Below are 12,275 nucleotides of genomic sequence, written 5' to 3' on the forward strand. Positions count from 1 at the left end.
TCAATGTCTGTTTACACACAACATTTTCAAAATAAAAAATCTATATTACATGGTGATACTTGGAACTGCTATTTCACATTAAAAAAAATTTATGAGCCGCTTAGGACAACATTCATTTTAGATATTTATTGATTGATATTCTGTATATTGCACGAAAAGCCCCAGTAAGATCATTAGAATCATTTAACGTTAAGTTTATACACATATTACATACATACACTAAATAAACCAAACCTACATTAATCTAACCCCATACATTCATTATTATGTTTTATACACACAAACTACAATATTGATTATTTTCAGAGCACTGTATTCTTAAATGACTAGTTCATGTATTATATCCATTATTATTTATTCTACTTGGACATTTGGAGGGACTTGCACAGGTTCACCTACATTTGCTTGTAAGAACATATTGGGAATATCGTTACCAAAGTAGATTTTGTTATTTAGTGCAAGAGCTTCATATTTCTTAAGTTCTAAGTACTCTCTTGTTAGTAGAACTTTGTTGGCTTCTGCTTGCTTCTTCAAATGGTAAAATTCAGCTTCAGATTTTGTCATCTGTTTAGCTTTGTGGATACTGTCTTGGATGAGTTCCATTTTCTGCACAGATTCTTTTTCCATGATTTTCTGTTCATACTGGATTTTGGCAACATGAGCTTCTTTCTCTGCTTCAATCACGGCTTTCCGACGGGCAGTCTCAGCTTCCTTTTCAACAACCTTAAAACAGTTTTTAATTTTAAAAACTTGTTGTTTCCAACATATTTTTAAACTGTAATGTATACATAATATAGTATAATATTTTTACTCAGTAGTAAATTTACAAGAAACTAGCGGCTCTCCGCGAGCTCATCCGCATATAACTCTTGATAGATTTTATGCAATTTTTCCTACAAAATTAACCCGGACCCACCGCGTCTCGTCGCACGCCCGCGCTTTTACTTCGTTTGTCTGAAGTTTGTTGTTTCTCTGAAGGAGTCTTATATTAGTAGTAGTCATTGCTCTAAAAATTTTCTATGCAAGTGCAAATCAGATTTTTCTAATCCAACTGGTAGAACATTCAAACAAAAACAAAGTACAGTTATATATTTAGTATAGATAGATAAGATATGAATATTAGTTATTTGTTCAAAATAACTTTCTGCTATTATTCATTATATGGCAGCATATAAGGGGGAAATAACCAGACTGATCAGAAGGAAAAAACATTATTTTTTAATACCTTTTGATGTTGTTCTGCAATTAGAAACTTTGATTTCTCAGCCTCCATAAGCTCATAGTTCTTTCTTATGATTTCCGGAATCTTTGGTTTTGTCACACGAACTCCATTCACTTTTAGTCCTGGTGCCAGTTCATTCAAGTCATTTTGTAGGGCCTTAAATAAAAAATTAGTAAAATTAATCCATATGCATACATGCAAAAATTTCCAATTCAATCTTACTTTGTGAAAGCTGAGAACTTTTTGACTTGTAACTTTATTTCATTTCTGTTGAAAATTTTATAAAATAATAACCATACATTGCAAACTTTAAAAAAGTCTGAGGAATGCTAGACGTTTCGGACATCAATTATACCGACATAAATGAAATAATGATACTTACAGTACTCAGATTCTCATCAATCTGGTCAAACAGTGCAATGTATACTTCATGTAGTGTGTGGGCACTGCAAAACTGGTTCAGCTCATGATGCACCTTGTTAAATATTAGGGTCTTGTCATAGTCTGCTGTGTAGTTGCGAACCACATCTAGGACTAAAATCATTATAACATTCATATTAATTAATTAATTAATTTATTTATTGATAAAGGACAACCAACAGTAGATACATTAAAACTTGCTTTTTTTTTTGGAATGAGTCACATAGTAAATGTTCAACTATTTACAGGTTATCACAGCATGCATTAAAATGTAAAAAAGTCATTCTTATAAATTATTTACAATTAATTAATAGTCAGTTAACATAAACCTTTAAAAGTATAAATATTTAAAGCTAAATTAAATTAATTCTCTTGTACACAAAAAAACTCTATAAATCTTTGCAAAAAAAAGACCTAACAGCTGCCTTTCTCTTGGCACCAGGTAAATTTTGAACTGGAAATACATTAATATTGGTAAATTTGGAAATGTTTTTAACATTTAATTAATTGTTTTATAATTTAGAAAATAGTGAGTTTTTTGTTTAACCAATTTAGTAAATTTATTAGTTAACTATTTATATTAAAGTAACTTTTCCATACAGGATGTAATTATAGGTATATGTTACCTATAATTACATTGTTGTTGTTACCTACAATTATAGGTATATCTTAGCATCAAAAACTTTAATAACAAGCTAAGCAAGCATACCACTATTTGGATCCAATTTATTGACAACTTCAATTCTCTCAAAGTATATCATCACTCCGCCACTTGTACCACATGGGACATTTTTGACTTCATCAGTTTGCAGAGTAGTCTGTAATCATTAAAAAATTGTATTTCATACAAGGTAATAACATCATTCCAACAAATTGTTACTAATATTAAACTGTCAGCTGTAAAATAATGCTCTAAATGAAGTATTGCAATGTAGTAGAGCTTTTCAGAGCTTGATAGAGCCTGTCTTAGGAAGTACTACAACCATGGTTATATCTGCAGTGAAGCAGAATGGCTTATTGTAGCAGCAGTAAAGGACACAACTAGTTGCGCAGACTAGTAGACGTTTTGTAAGCATAAATAAAAGTTTATAAAAATTCAATAGTAGTCTGAACTTTTACACAGTGCATGCACAAATGTCTGGTAGAGCCTAATTCAGCCTAACATGGCCGTTTATCATATTAATAAGTATTTAAAGTATATCTTTCTTTATAGTTACATTATGCATTTGTATAAAACAAAATACTACCACAATAACATGTTGAATGATAATAGAAAATAAACCAAATATATTACCTGTATAGCCTTGTAAGTTGTGAGCAACGGGATCATCATATGAAAGCCTGGCTGACTTGTAACTGGGAGTAATGCCCCACCCTGAAAAAGATATTTTAATGAAACATAAAAATCTGATATTGTAGTGTTCTAGTAAACATTATTCATATTACTTACGCGGTAATAAACACCAACATATCCCTCTTCAACTTTATGTAAGGAGAAATGCACAGAAACTCCAACAGCCAAAATAACAACCGCTAACGTAGAGGTCTGATCAGCCATGGCTGGCCTACAAAAATGAATAGATAATGTAAATAAATAAATATAGTAGGTCTTTGTCTGAATTATTTCATTAAAAATCTGCTTTTCTTCATTAATAGTCTATATTTACCTCCAAAAATCGAAATGAACGCTCAATATTAACGGTATGTTGGATGTGCGTTTACAACTGAATTTCACATTAAACTTTACGTTTAACTCAGTACTTAGAATCAAATTTGAAATAAATCATTAAAAAAAACTTACATTTAATTGAACAGTATTAATAAATGATTTTCGATTAAATTCAAAATATTTTTATTATCGACAGAAACCGAATACGAATCGGTACTGTCCGAATTGATTATTGAAGCACAGATAATAAAAATAGACATGACACTGACACTGCAAAATGCCAGCTGTCAATTACCACAGACGAATAACCTTCAAATGAAAGAAAGCTAAATGATCCAAACATAACCAAAATAATAGTAGTAGATTTTAGAGTAAAGTCAGTGAATAGTCAGTGGTAGTCCCTACTTCCACCGCTAATGACAAAGAGTTTAAATAGCGTAAGAGGTACTATCCTACTCATTGATTTATAATTTAATCCTTAAAATAAACAGTGGCAGTGTCTTTTACAATAAGGGTATAATTAGCGGTTTGTTTTCCAATATGTACATTCCGCGCACGCGAGCTAGGATTCCTATAGTTCTGTCGGAGCTAAAATAAAAGCTTTATTTCTCTGAATGTTATGATAAATCACTCAATTGTTTTAATCTTATTAGTTACCTAATGCTACGAACCACAAGGATGTCGACATTCATAAATTAGGCCGCTCTTTTATACCTCACCTCAGAATGGATAGGAATTAGGATATATAATCAAAAAAATTAGAATTGTTTTTTTTTTATTGGTTTTTGGGTTTAATACAAGAATATTAAGTTATGCTAACGGTCTGAAGCTTCAATCGATTTCAGGATGTAAGGTCACTTGCTCAGATATTTCAGTTATTTCATAAACCTTTCCTTCTGCGTGGATACTGTCCAAAACTTTGGCAATTGTTAATTTCAACGCCCTATATTCTTCCAAAGCTTTCGCACACAACTCGCCCTCGGGAGAATTACCTGGTTCAATAACCAACATTTCCAAAGCAAGTTTTAGGTGTATTTCGGCACTTAACAATTCATCCTGAAAGAAAGAATATATAATAAATAATAATAATCTTTATATTGATAATACCTAAACCCAGTTATAAAAATACAATAAAACAAATTTAAATAAAAATAAACTAATAATTAATTTGAGCAGTTACACTTCAGCTTCGCTTTCGGGTCGAATCCCTCTAAATTTCTTCTTTTTCTGTCCACATTCTATCTACAAACCGCCATGTATCTACCTCAGATTACGACTTATTTGACTTTAATTTTACCAATTTTAAATCAACAATTATTTTTGATTATTTACATACCACAAAAACAGACGCGGTGATTTCGCGTGCGTCGAATAACTTTTTTGCGAGCTGCACGATCGTTGCATGAAGTTCGTATAGAGTGATGGCTAAAAATAAAAAGCAAATAGAGCAATCATAACTATACTCAAATTATAAATGCGAAAGTTTCGATAAATGCCTGTTACTCAACCACGAAATTTAGCATAGAGACAGGTTATGTGGAGTACCTACAGACCTATTTTTACAAAAACATTAAAAAACCGACTTCTGAAATTAATGTTTATCATCATCATCATCACATCAACCAACCCATAACCGGAGCACAGGTCTGCTCCCACAATGAAAAGGGTTTAAGGCCGTAGTCCACCACGCTGGCCCAGTGTGGATTGGTGGACTCGAACTGGAAATTAATGTTGTACTAACTAAAATCTATATATATTTTATATTCAAGCTTGAATACCATGTGCTCTAACTAGATTTATTCCTTTCGAGTGTACAGTCGGGATTTTATGCTGTCGATGGCGTCAACAATCCATATTTATCAGATCTTTATAAAATTTAAATGGGACCATTTCGGATCAAAACTCCTCTCGAACAATAACAAAAAAAGAGTTACCTATGCCTGAACATATAAAAAAACAGCCGATTTACTAAAGTCCTCCTTTTTGAAGTTGGGTTATGCGTCTTATATCTCACCTTTAATCCGACAAATTCCTGGACTGAGCGTCTCCAAAACTGGTAATAGTTCCTTACACAATTCTATCTTCCGACGCATCACCTTCTTAGTGGGTCTAGGCTCTCTGTTTATAATGTCTCTTAGTACACCCGCTAGACGTTGCTTCGCGTCCAGCAAAAGATAGTGGTTCGGAGCCAACACTAGCGACACGTATTTTATGTACTCTTCTAACTCTTTCTCGTCTTTTTTGTCTGAAATATTTGGACATAATAGGCATTATCTAGTAAAAATATATACAACGTTTAACGGAAATACGAAATGCTAAAATTACTAAATTATCGTGAGTTATTGGGCTTGCATAAGAAGGGTTCCTTACCAAGGTTCATAATTTTTTATAACAGTATGTATGGTTTTGGTTGGTTTGTGTTCTAGATGGTTCTATCACAAATTAAGAACTCTCATTCAGCTTTTATTGCATGCAGCTCATTGTGTCCAAAAACAGTGAAAACGCCTCGCGCACTTCTCCTTCACACACACGGAATGTTGCTAGCTCACAAAAAATCCCATTTTCCCCTTTTATGGTAAACGTTTAGAGGTAAAATAATGACTGTCAATTGCTAAATAAAATGAAGTGACTCCTGTTGCCTGTTCGAGAAACACTACTAAACTGGAGCGATTTTTGATGCTTCAATATTAGTCATGTACACGGTTTCTTAATTCTGTGGGTTATATATGCGTTTTATGGCATGTTAAATATATTACCACAAATCATTAAAAAAAATTAAATAGAGCAAAAAACACGTTTCTTGCAATCCTCTTTATTTTGTTTGTTCATATTTATAGTAGCAATAGAAAATTCACATTCTGTGAAATGTTCTATTTTCTACCAATTACGGCACATGAGATAAAGCAAGTTGACTGACACAATGACGGAAGGATGGCCATACTGACAGCGAAAACGTAGTGATACGGAGAATACCAAGGAAGGATGAAACCTGGCGAACTGTTGTACTAGCTTTAAGATTGTATGGAGCAAAAAGTTTAAGGTTTAACTAACCTTTAAAAGGGAGTATTGTCCACGAAAGAGGTACGTTAATTACTTACTTATGACTTCTAATTTATCAGAACAGCATTGAACCTTATGGCCTATAACAGAATGTTCGGATTCCTTCTTGCAGCTGCGACAGATCCATGATTCTCCAGCCTTGGACATATAACCAGTTTTACAGCTCGGACAAATGGCTGAACTCATGAAAGTGTCCATTTCCGTGATATCCGAGCACCGCGAGCATGTACATTGGAAATATTTCCCGATCATGAGATGCTGCTGTCTAACTACTGTACCCTGAAATTTGAGTAAGAAACAAACGCTCAAAATGTAAATGGTGACTGCGTGGGGCGTAATGTATTCAGATGAGCTGTTAAAGTGCAGCCCTATAGGATATCTTTTATTATACAACTTTTTCGGATTTCGGGCTTTATTGTAATTTTTTAGGCTTATTATTATAAAAGCAACGAATTTTAAGCAACGAATCACCCCATCTTCACCTCATCTACACCTTCCATCAGGCGTCAAGCGCAAGTCTATCGACGTCAAAAAACAAATCTACCATTAAAAATTCAACTCACTTTCAAGGGATCTGTGTAGTTATAATAAATTGGTTCTCCTTTCTTTATGTCGGTGCTGGCGTGGCATACCAGCACGTTGTTGTCATTGATGGACATATGTGTGTTGGCGACGCAGTCATGCGCCAATAGAGCCGCCTGTAACAAATAATACGAAACTAACTTCGTTTGTGCTTACAATACGTGAGAATTCATAGAATAATATTCTTAAAAATAAAATACTAGCTTTCGATCGCGTAAATGTAGATTTTGCCAATCATTTCATGTCCTTTTATAAGGGTTATTTTTCAATTAGGATTAGTACGTAGTTCTGGCGGTCAGCATGGGAAAGAGAGTTTTCTACCCGGGTAGAAGACAAAGCGATTATCTTCTCCCAGAATTACACGTTACACGTTAATTTTATCCTTTGTCAGGGGATATATTTATATAGGTATAATTATTGTCTCCTGCTTATGCAAGCCGTGTCGGATGAATTCCCATATAGGATTTCATTTTCTGAACCGCTGACAAAGTAAGTATATGCAAATTTTCACGATGATCATGAAAATTTGCATATACTTGGGTTTAGGTAATGAGTTAGGGGGTTCGGTGACTCGGCTTGATTCAAAAGGATTGCGCACACTGGAACGTTCAACGAGTTCGTGTTCGCATTCTGCTTCCTTTGCATCTCACCTATTCACATTTCTTGTCTACTCTTAGTGAATCTAGGTAGTCTTTCGTTTAATACAACCATTTATAAAGAAGAAACAATATTTCGATATAACTCTTGTTCTCAAAAGAGAAATCAACGTAGCTGGCCGCACTGCAGCTTGCGTCACAAAACGTCCGTTTTTATGACAGAGCCCGTCCGGGGACCTACAATCTTCTTCCGTCTATCTTCCGCCTAGCAGCATTGCTTCAATGCTGTGTTCCGGTTTGAAGAGGTGATTACATTTTACAGGTCCATGAGGCTTAGCACCTACGCCTCAGTTTGATGGACACATGGCACGTTGCAGGACGTGTCTCCCGCATGCCCTGCGAAGTGTCACTCTGTTTATAGTTGATGGTTTCCACCATGAGACGGGGCAATTGTTTGATCCGTCAACTAATATTATATCAGTACAAAATCAGTACCTATTGGAACAATTCTGATGGAAGCACTGGATTGTATCTAATATATAGATATACCTATAGACCTTTGGTTATTTACCTGCAAATAAACTCCACGCAACACCTCAGCGCATCCTATTGCGGGTATCGGCGGACCGCGGACTTCGAAGCTGTTCACGTCAATCGCTGCGCATATTTGCTGGACCAAATCTTGGTTCTGTCCATTTTCTAGGAGACCGAGGGACTGAATGAACTGAAATAGGAAACTCATAGTTTAACTTCGATTTTGATTTCAATACAGAACCCATAAGGCATAAAAAAATTTTGTAATAGTGGTCAGTGCGATTTGGTAATGTTTCGTTCCCGAGGTTCCGTTCGTATTACCTCGAACCCTTGTCGTGGACACACAGACAGTAATAATCGTCACTCTTATCAAAAACAAGCAATTTGATACTGTCTGTATTACAAGTTTAGTCACTACAAAGTATTTCTTACGGACCCGGCAGACGTCATCAAGCCCGATAAAGTAGTACTTTTCTCGTCGTATATACCCGCCATAGACTTCTACGAATATTCCAAAATTAGACAAATCGGTCCAGCCGTTCTCGAGTTTTAGTGAGACTAAAGAACAGCAATTCATTTTTATATATACCTAGATAGATAAACGTGTGGGATGTGTTTTTTTTAGCACACAAGTCTACCGCATGGCCTATTTCCGGGTAATATTATTTAAATAGAAGCATTTTCCTCTACTTGTAATATCTCAGCCAATAAAGTACCTGCCTAGGTAAATTTATCATAAACTTGAACATGATATGATTTACCACTGGTTTAAGACGTAATAGAGATTTTTTGTCTAGCCCGGGTACTGCCGCCATGCTTATTTCTGCCGCAAAACATTGCTATGCTCTGGCCTGAAGGGCGTGTTTGCCGGTGTTATTACAGGCATATGAGCCTCAACACCTACGTCACTGGTTGATGGGCGGCACTTCTTATTTATATTTATAGGCGAGAGTGGCCAACTTGGTCGTCAATTTAATAATTCACAGACCAAGATGGCCCAAAATTTAAGTTTAACCAAAATCCAGCGATATAAGAAAACTCTGCCATCACCAATTTTAAGATTATGAAATTTTAATATGTTTACTATAGTCTATAAGTATTTATGTATATTATTTATAAAAATATTCATCAGTCATCTAAGTAGGTACCCATAACACAAGCTACGCTTAATTTTGGGCTAGATGGCGATGTGTGAATTATCGTAGTATATTTATTTATTTAATTTACCTTCACAGTGTTGTCATAATACTCCCAGACACTACTTTCCCTCCTCCTGTCTAAATGGGATTCCAACTCGAGGAAAATTTTCCATTCCAGAGGGTTATTATTCTGCTTCAGTAGCGCTCGTAAAACCAACAAAGATCCAACGTTCTGAACCATAGTCATGGGACTTGTCCCTTTATTTAATTTTAGGTTCCGGAAGAAGTCACACTCGTGCTGATTGTGCCATTCTGTAATAACGTAACTTTGTTATCCTGCGATGACCTTGAGTTTATAACTGAACTTCTCTCAAAAAGGAGTAGGTTATAATTTTTTTTTAAATATATGTATGTACTGTGTAGGTATAAGGATTTGCAACATTCTTTTTTTAAAGGAGTTAATTCCGAAATGGTCCCATTTTTCATAATATATATATCTGATGAAGTTTCAGAGACAGAATTCGAAACTCTTCATCAGATATATATATGAAAAATCAACCGCGATTGCTGATATCGCATATTTGCCTTGTTTAAGCAATCACACAATAGAACATCACGCCTGTACCCTCGCAAAGATTACCCACCACATTTTGTATACATTTTCTATAGAAGTAGTTGCATATTTTCTTGTGACTGGAAGCTAGTTGTAGCACAAAGTCAAATCAAGCTTGATTTATACTACAATTTATTCCCTTTTAGTTGATATTATTTACATTTATTTCAGAAGTCGGTTGTTTAAAATTTTTCCATCTTGTATTTGACGTAAGTATTTCTTTTTATTTCTCTCGGGTAGGGTACAAAAGTTAGTTACTTACTAGCAGAATGTTCAGGGCATCCATCCCCAGGGCAAATTGGTGCAAGACCGCAATTTTTACAGACCAAAAACTTGCTGATGAGTGGTAAGTAACAGTTAAAGCAAACTAGCGAGGTATCGCTGTTTGGACCCAGCACAAACGGCTGGTCAGAAAGTATTCTCTCGCCTGCCCGTAAATCTTTTGCGGCTACCAGATATCTACAGAAAATAAAAAATAGGAAAATCAACAAAATAGCTTGTAGGTTTTTGTTAGTTGGTTATTTCCAATCAATTCCAATATTTTAATTAAATATTATTTAATATTTAAAAAAATTAAATAAATCCAATAGTTCCAGATAAACTCTTTCATACAAACAAATCTTAAATAACCAGCTAAGTTTCTTGAGGGCTCTTCTTAGACCGGCGCGTTTGGAAACCGCCTAGCTATAGGTTTAAATTAGCGAATGTAGTTATCACCATTACAGATTAATGGAAACATATTATCTGTATTAACGCTTCATAAAAGCATGTGATAGGCCTACATAAATAAAGAATTTATGAAAGAAAATAATAAATCATAAAAAAAATATCTGTTTCCGTTTCTCGGAGTGTAGTCGATGGATCGAGTTGTAATTTTTACACAATGCAACTTTTGCATTTTTTCATAACAATGTCTTAAATACCCACAAGTGTGTATCCCTAAGTTTACACGGGAACAGGAATTATACCATTAAATTCTTAGATTAATAAGAACTTCATATTTTTGTTTGGCAGTTTCCACTTATTTGAGTATTTTCTGATGTATTCAATATACATATATTTCTAGGTTGTCTTATCCTTAAAAATATTTTCTCATAATTCATCAGAATACAAAAACTTTACCAACCTGCCCAATTTATTTGATGTTTTAACTTCATATTTTAAACTCATTTTGTGACGAAATAATATAAGAGCAGATTTTTATGTTTTCTAACACACAGATCTGCATCTGAGCACACGTGAAACTGAATCGCCCACCGTATTTATAGAATCTAGCGTGCTGTGCTATTTTTAATATACACCAAAGTTTGCTTTGTTATATTCAGAGAGCTAATACAATTTTAAGTAGGTTTTGATATAACCTGAAACTTTTATGCGGTTTTATCATTTTAACCCATTACCGACCCACTACAGGGCATGGGTCTCTTCCCACAATGAGAAGGGGTATTGGCGGACTTCACACACATTTCAGAAAATTATGGAGAACTCTCAGGCATGCAGGTTTGTTGCTCACGATGTTTTCCTTCACTGTCGAAGCAAATGATATTTTAATTGTTAAAAACGCACATAACTTAGAAAAGTTAGAGGTGCGTACTCGAATTCGTGCTCGACCCCCCGAAAGTGTAGTCGAAGTCCTACCCGGGCTATAGCCGCTTCTGAGTTTTATTAGATGATAATTTTACGTTACCAGCTACCGCAACAGCAACTACTACTAACTACAGCAACCATACAGGAAGTAAACATAAACATCGTCAACCAGCCTTCCCACTGCTGGGCAAAGGCATAGGCCACCTCTGCGTGGCACATAAAGTATAGATTTAGGACTTAACCCTACAGACTGCTCAAATTCCGGTAAGCAGACGGTTTCGTTGGAGAAACAACACGCCGTTGGAGAAATGTCAGACTTGAAGGCTTCCTCAGACTTTTCCTTCACCGTTACAAGCAAGCGATATTTTTAGTGTGCCCTCCACAAGTTTTGTAAATGTAGACATTCGTTACAGTTTTATTAGAAGTATAGCGATGCTTTATTTTGCACGCCCCTGTACCTTTGAGATAAAGTGACACGCTGGCGAAACGAAAATCTGCCTAAACGATAACAACTCGATAAAACTGTTAAAAGACAACTCCAAGAAGTTATATGCGTGCCCGCGTCCCTACCTACCCTGATGGTTCAATATACTTCTACAATATATTCTATTCGAACTTGATGCTCTCATAAATATGACCTCTTTATTTCTACTGATTATCTTCTGACTATCTTTGATTTAGTAGTTAATTTTATTGCTCTTAGGTTACTCTCAGGTCAGGAGCCATGGCATATACAGGCTGTACCTCCCTTGCTTAAATAGCTAGATTAGCCTGAGAGGGAAGGACAAGTGATATTACTATCAGTTAAAAGGAGACAAATGTAATTTAAAAAAATGTTATAAAAATATATTAT

At 34.9% G+C, this 12,275-nt stretch overlaps 2 protein-coding genes across 3 annotated transcripts; both read right to left on the reverse strand.

Moving 5' to 3' along the window:
- Positions 1-41: 41 nt before the first annotated feature.
- Positions 42-3,545, reverse strand: LOC120630793 (erlin-2-like). 2 transcript variants are annotated; one of them, XM_039900070.1, is made up of 7 exons: positions 3,444-3,545; positions 3,093-3,207; positions 2,937-3,017; positions 2,352-2,460; positions 1,605-1,756; positions 1,226-1,378; positions 42-723 (listed from the first exon to the last, which is right to left on the reverse strand). In XM_039900070.1, coding segments are annotated over exons 1-7 (981 nt in total). In that variant the 5' UTR covers positions 3,446-3,545; the 3' UTR covers positions 42-354. The 2 variants fall into 2 exon arrangements, with proteins under 2 accessions (XP_039756004.1, XP_039756006.1); XM_039900072.1 differs by having other exon boundaries at positions 43-723; positions 3,310-3,448.
- Positions 3,546-4,093: 548 nt separating this feature from the next.
- LOC120631002 (SET and MYND domain-containing protein DDB_G0273589-like) lies at positions 4,094-11,056 on the reverse strand. Its single transcript, XM_039900390.1, has 9 exons — positions 10,962-11,056; positions 10,098-10,294; positions 9,311-9,534; positions 8,121-8,273; positions 6,935-7,069; positions 6,410-6,650; positions 5,326-5,556; positions 4,648-4,736; positions 4,094-4,367 (listed from the first exon to the last, which is right to left on the reverse strand). Exons 1-9 carry the CDS (start codon positions 11,003-11,005, stop codon positions 4,143-4,145), a joined length of 1,539 nt encoding a protein of 512 aa, XP_039756324.1. The 5' UTR covers positions 11,006-11,056; the 3' UTR covers positions 4,094-4,142.
- Positions 11,057-12,275: the final 1,219 nt, after the last annotated feature.

This window comes from Pararge aegeria, chromosome 17, assembly GCF_905163445.1.
Source record: "Pararge aegeria chromosome 17, ilParAegt1.1, whole genome shotgun sequence".
NCBI classification, from domain to species: domain Eukaryota; kingdom Metazoa; phylum Arthropoda; class Insecta; order Lepidoptera; family Nymphalidae; genus Pararge; species Pararge aegeria.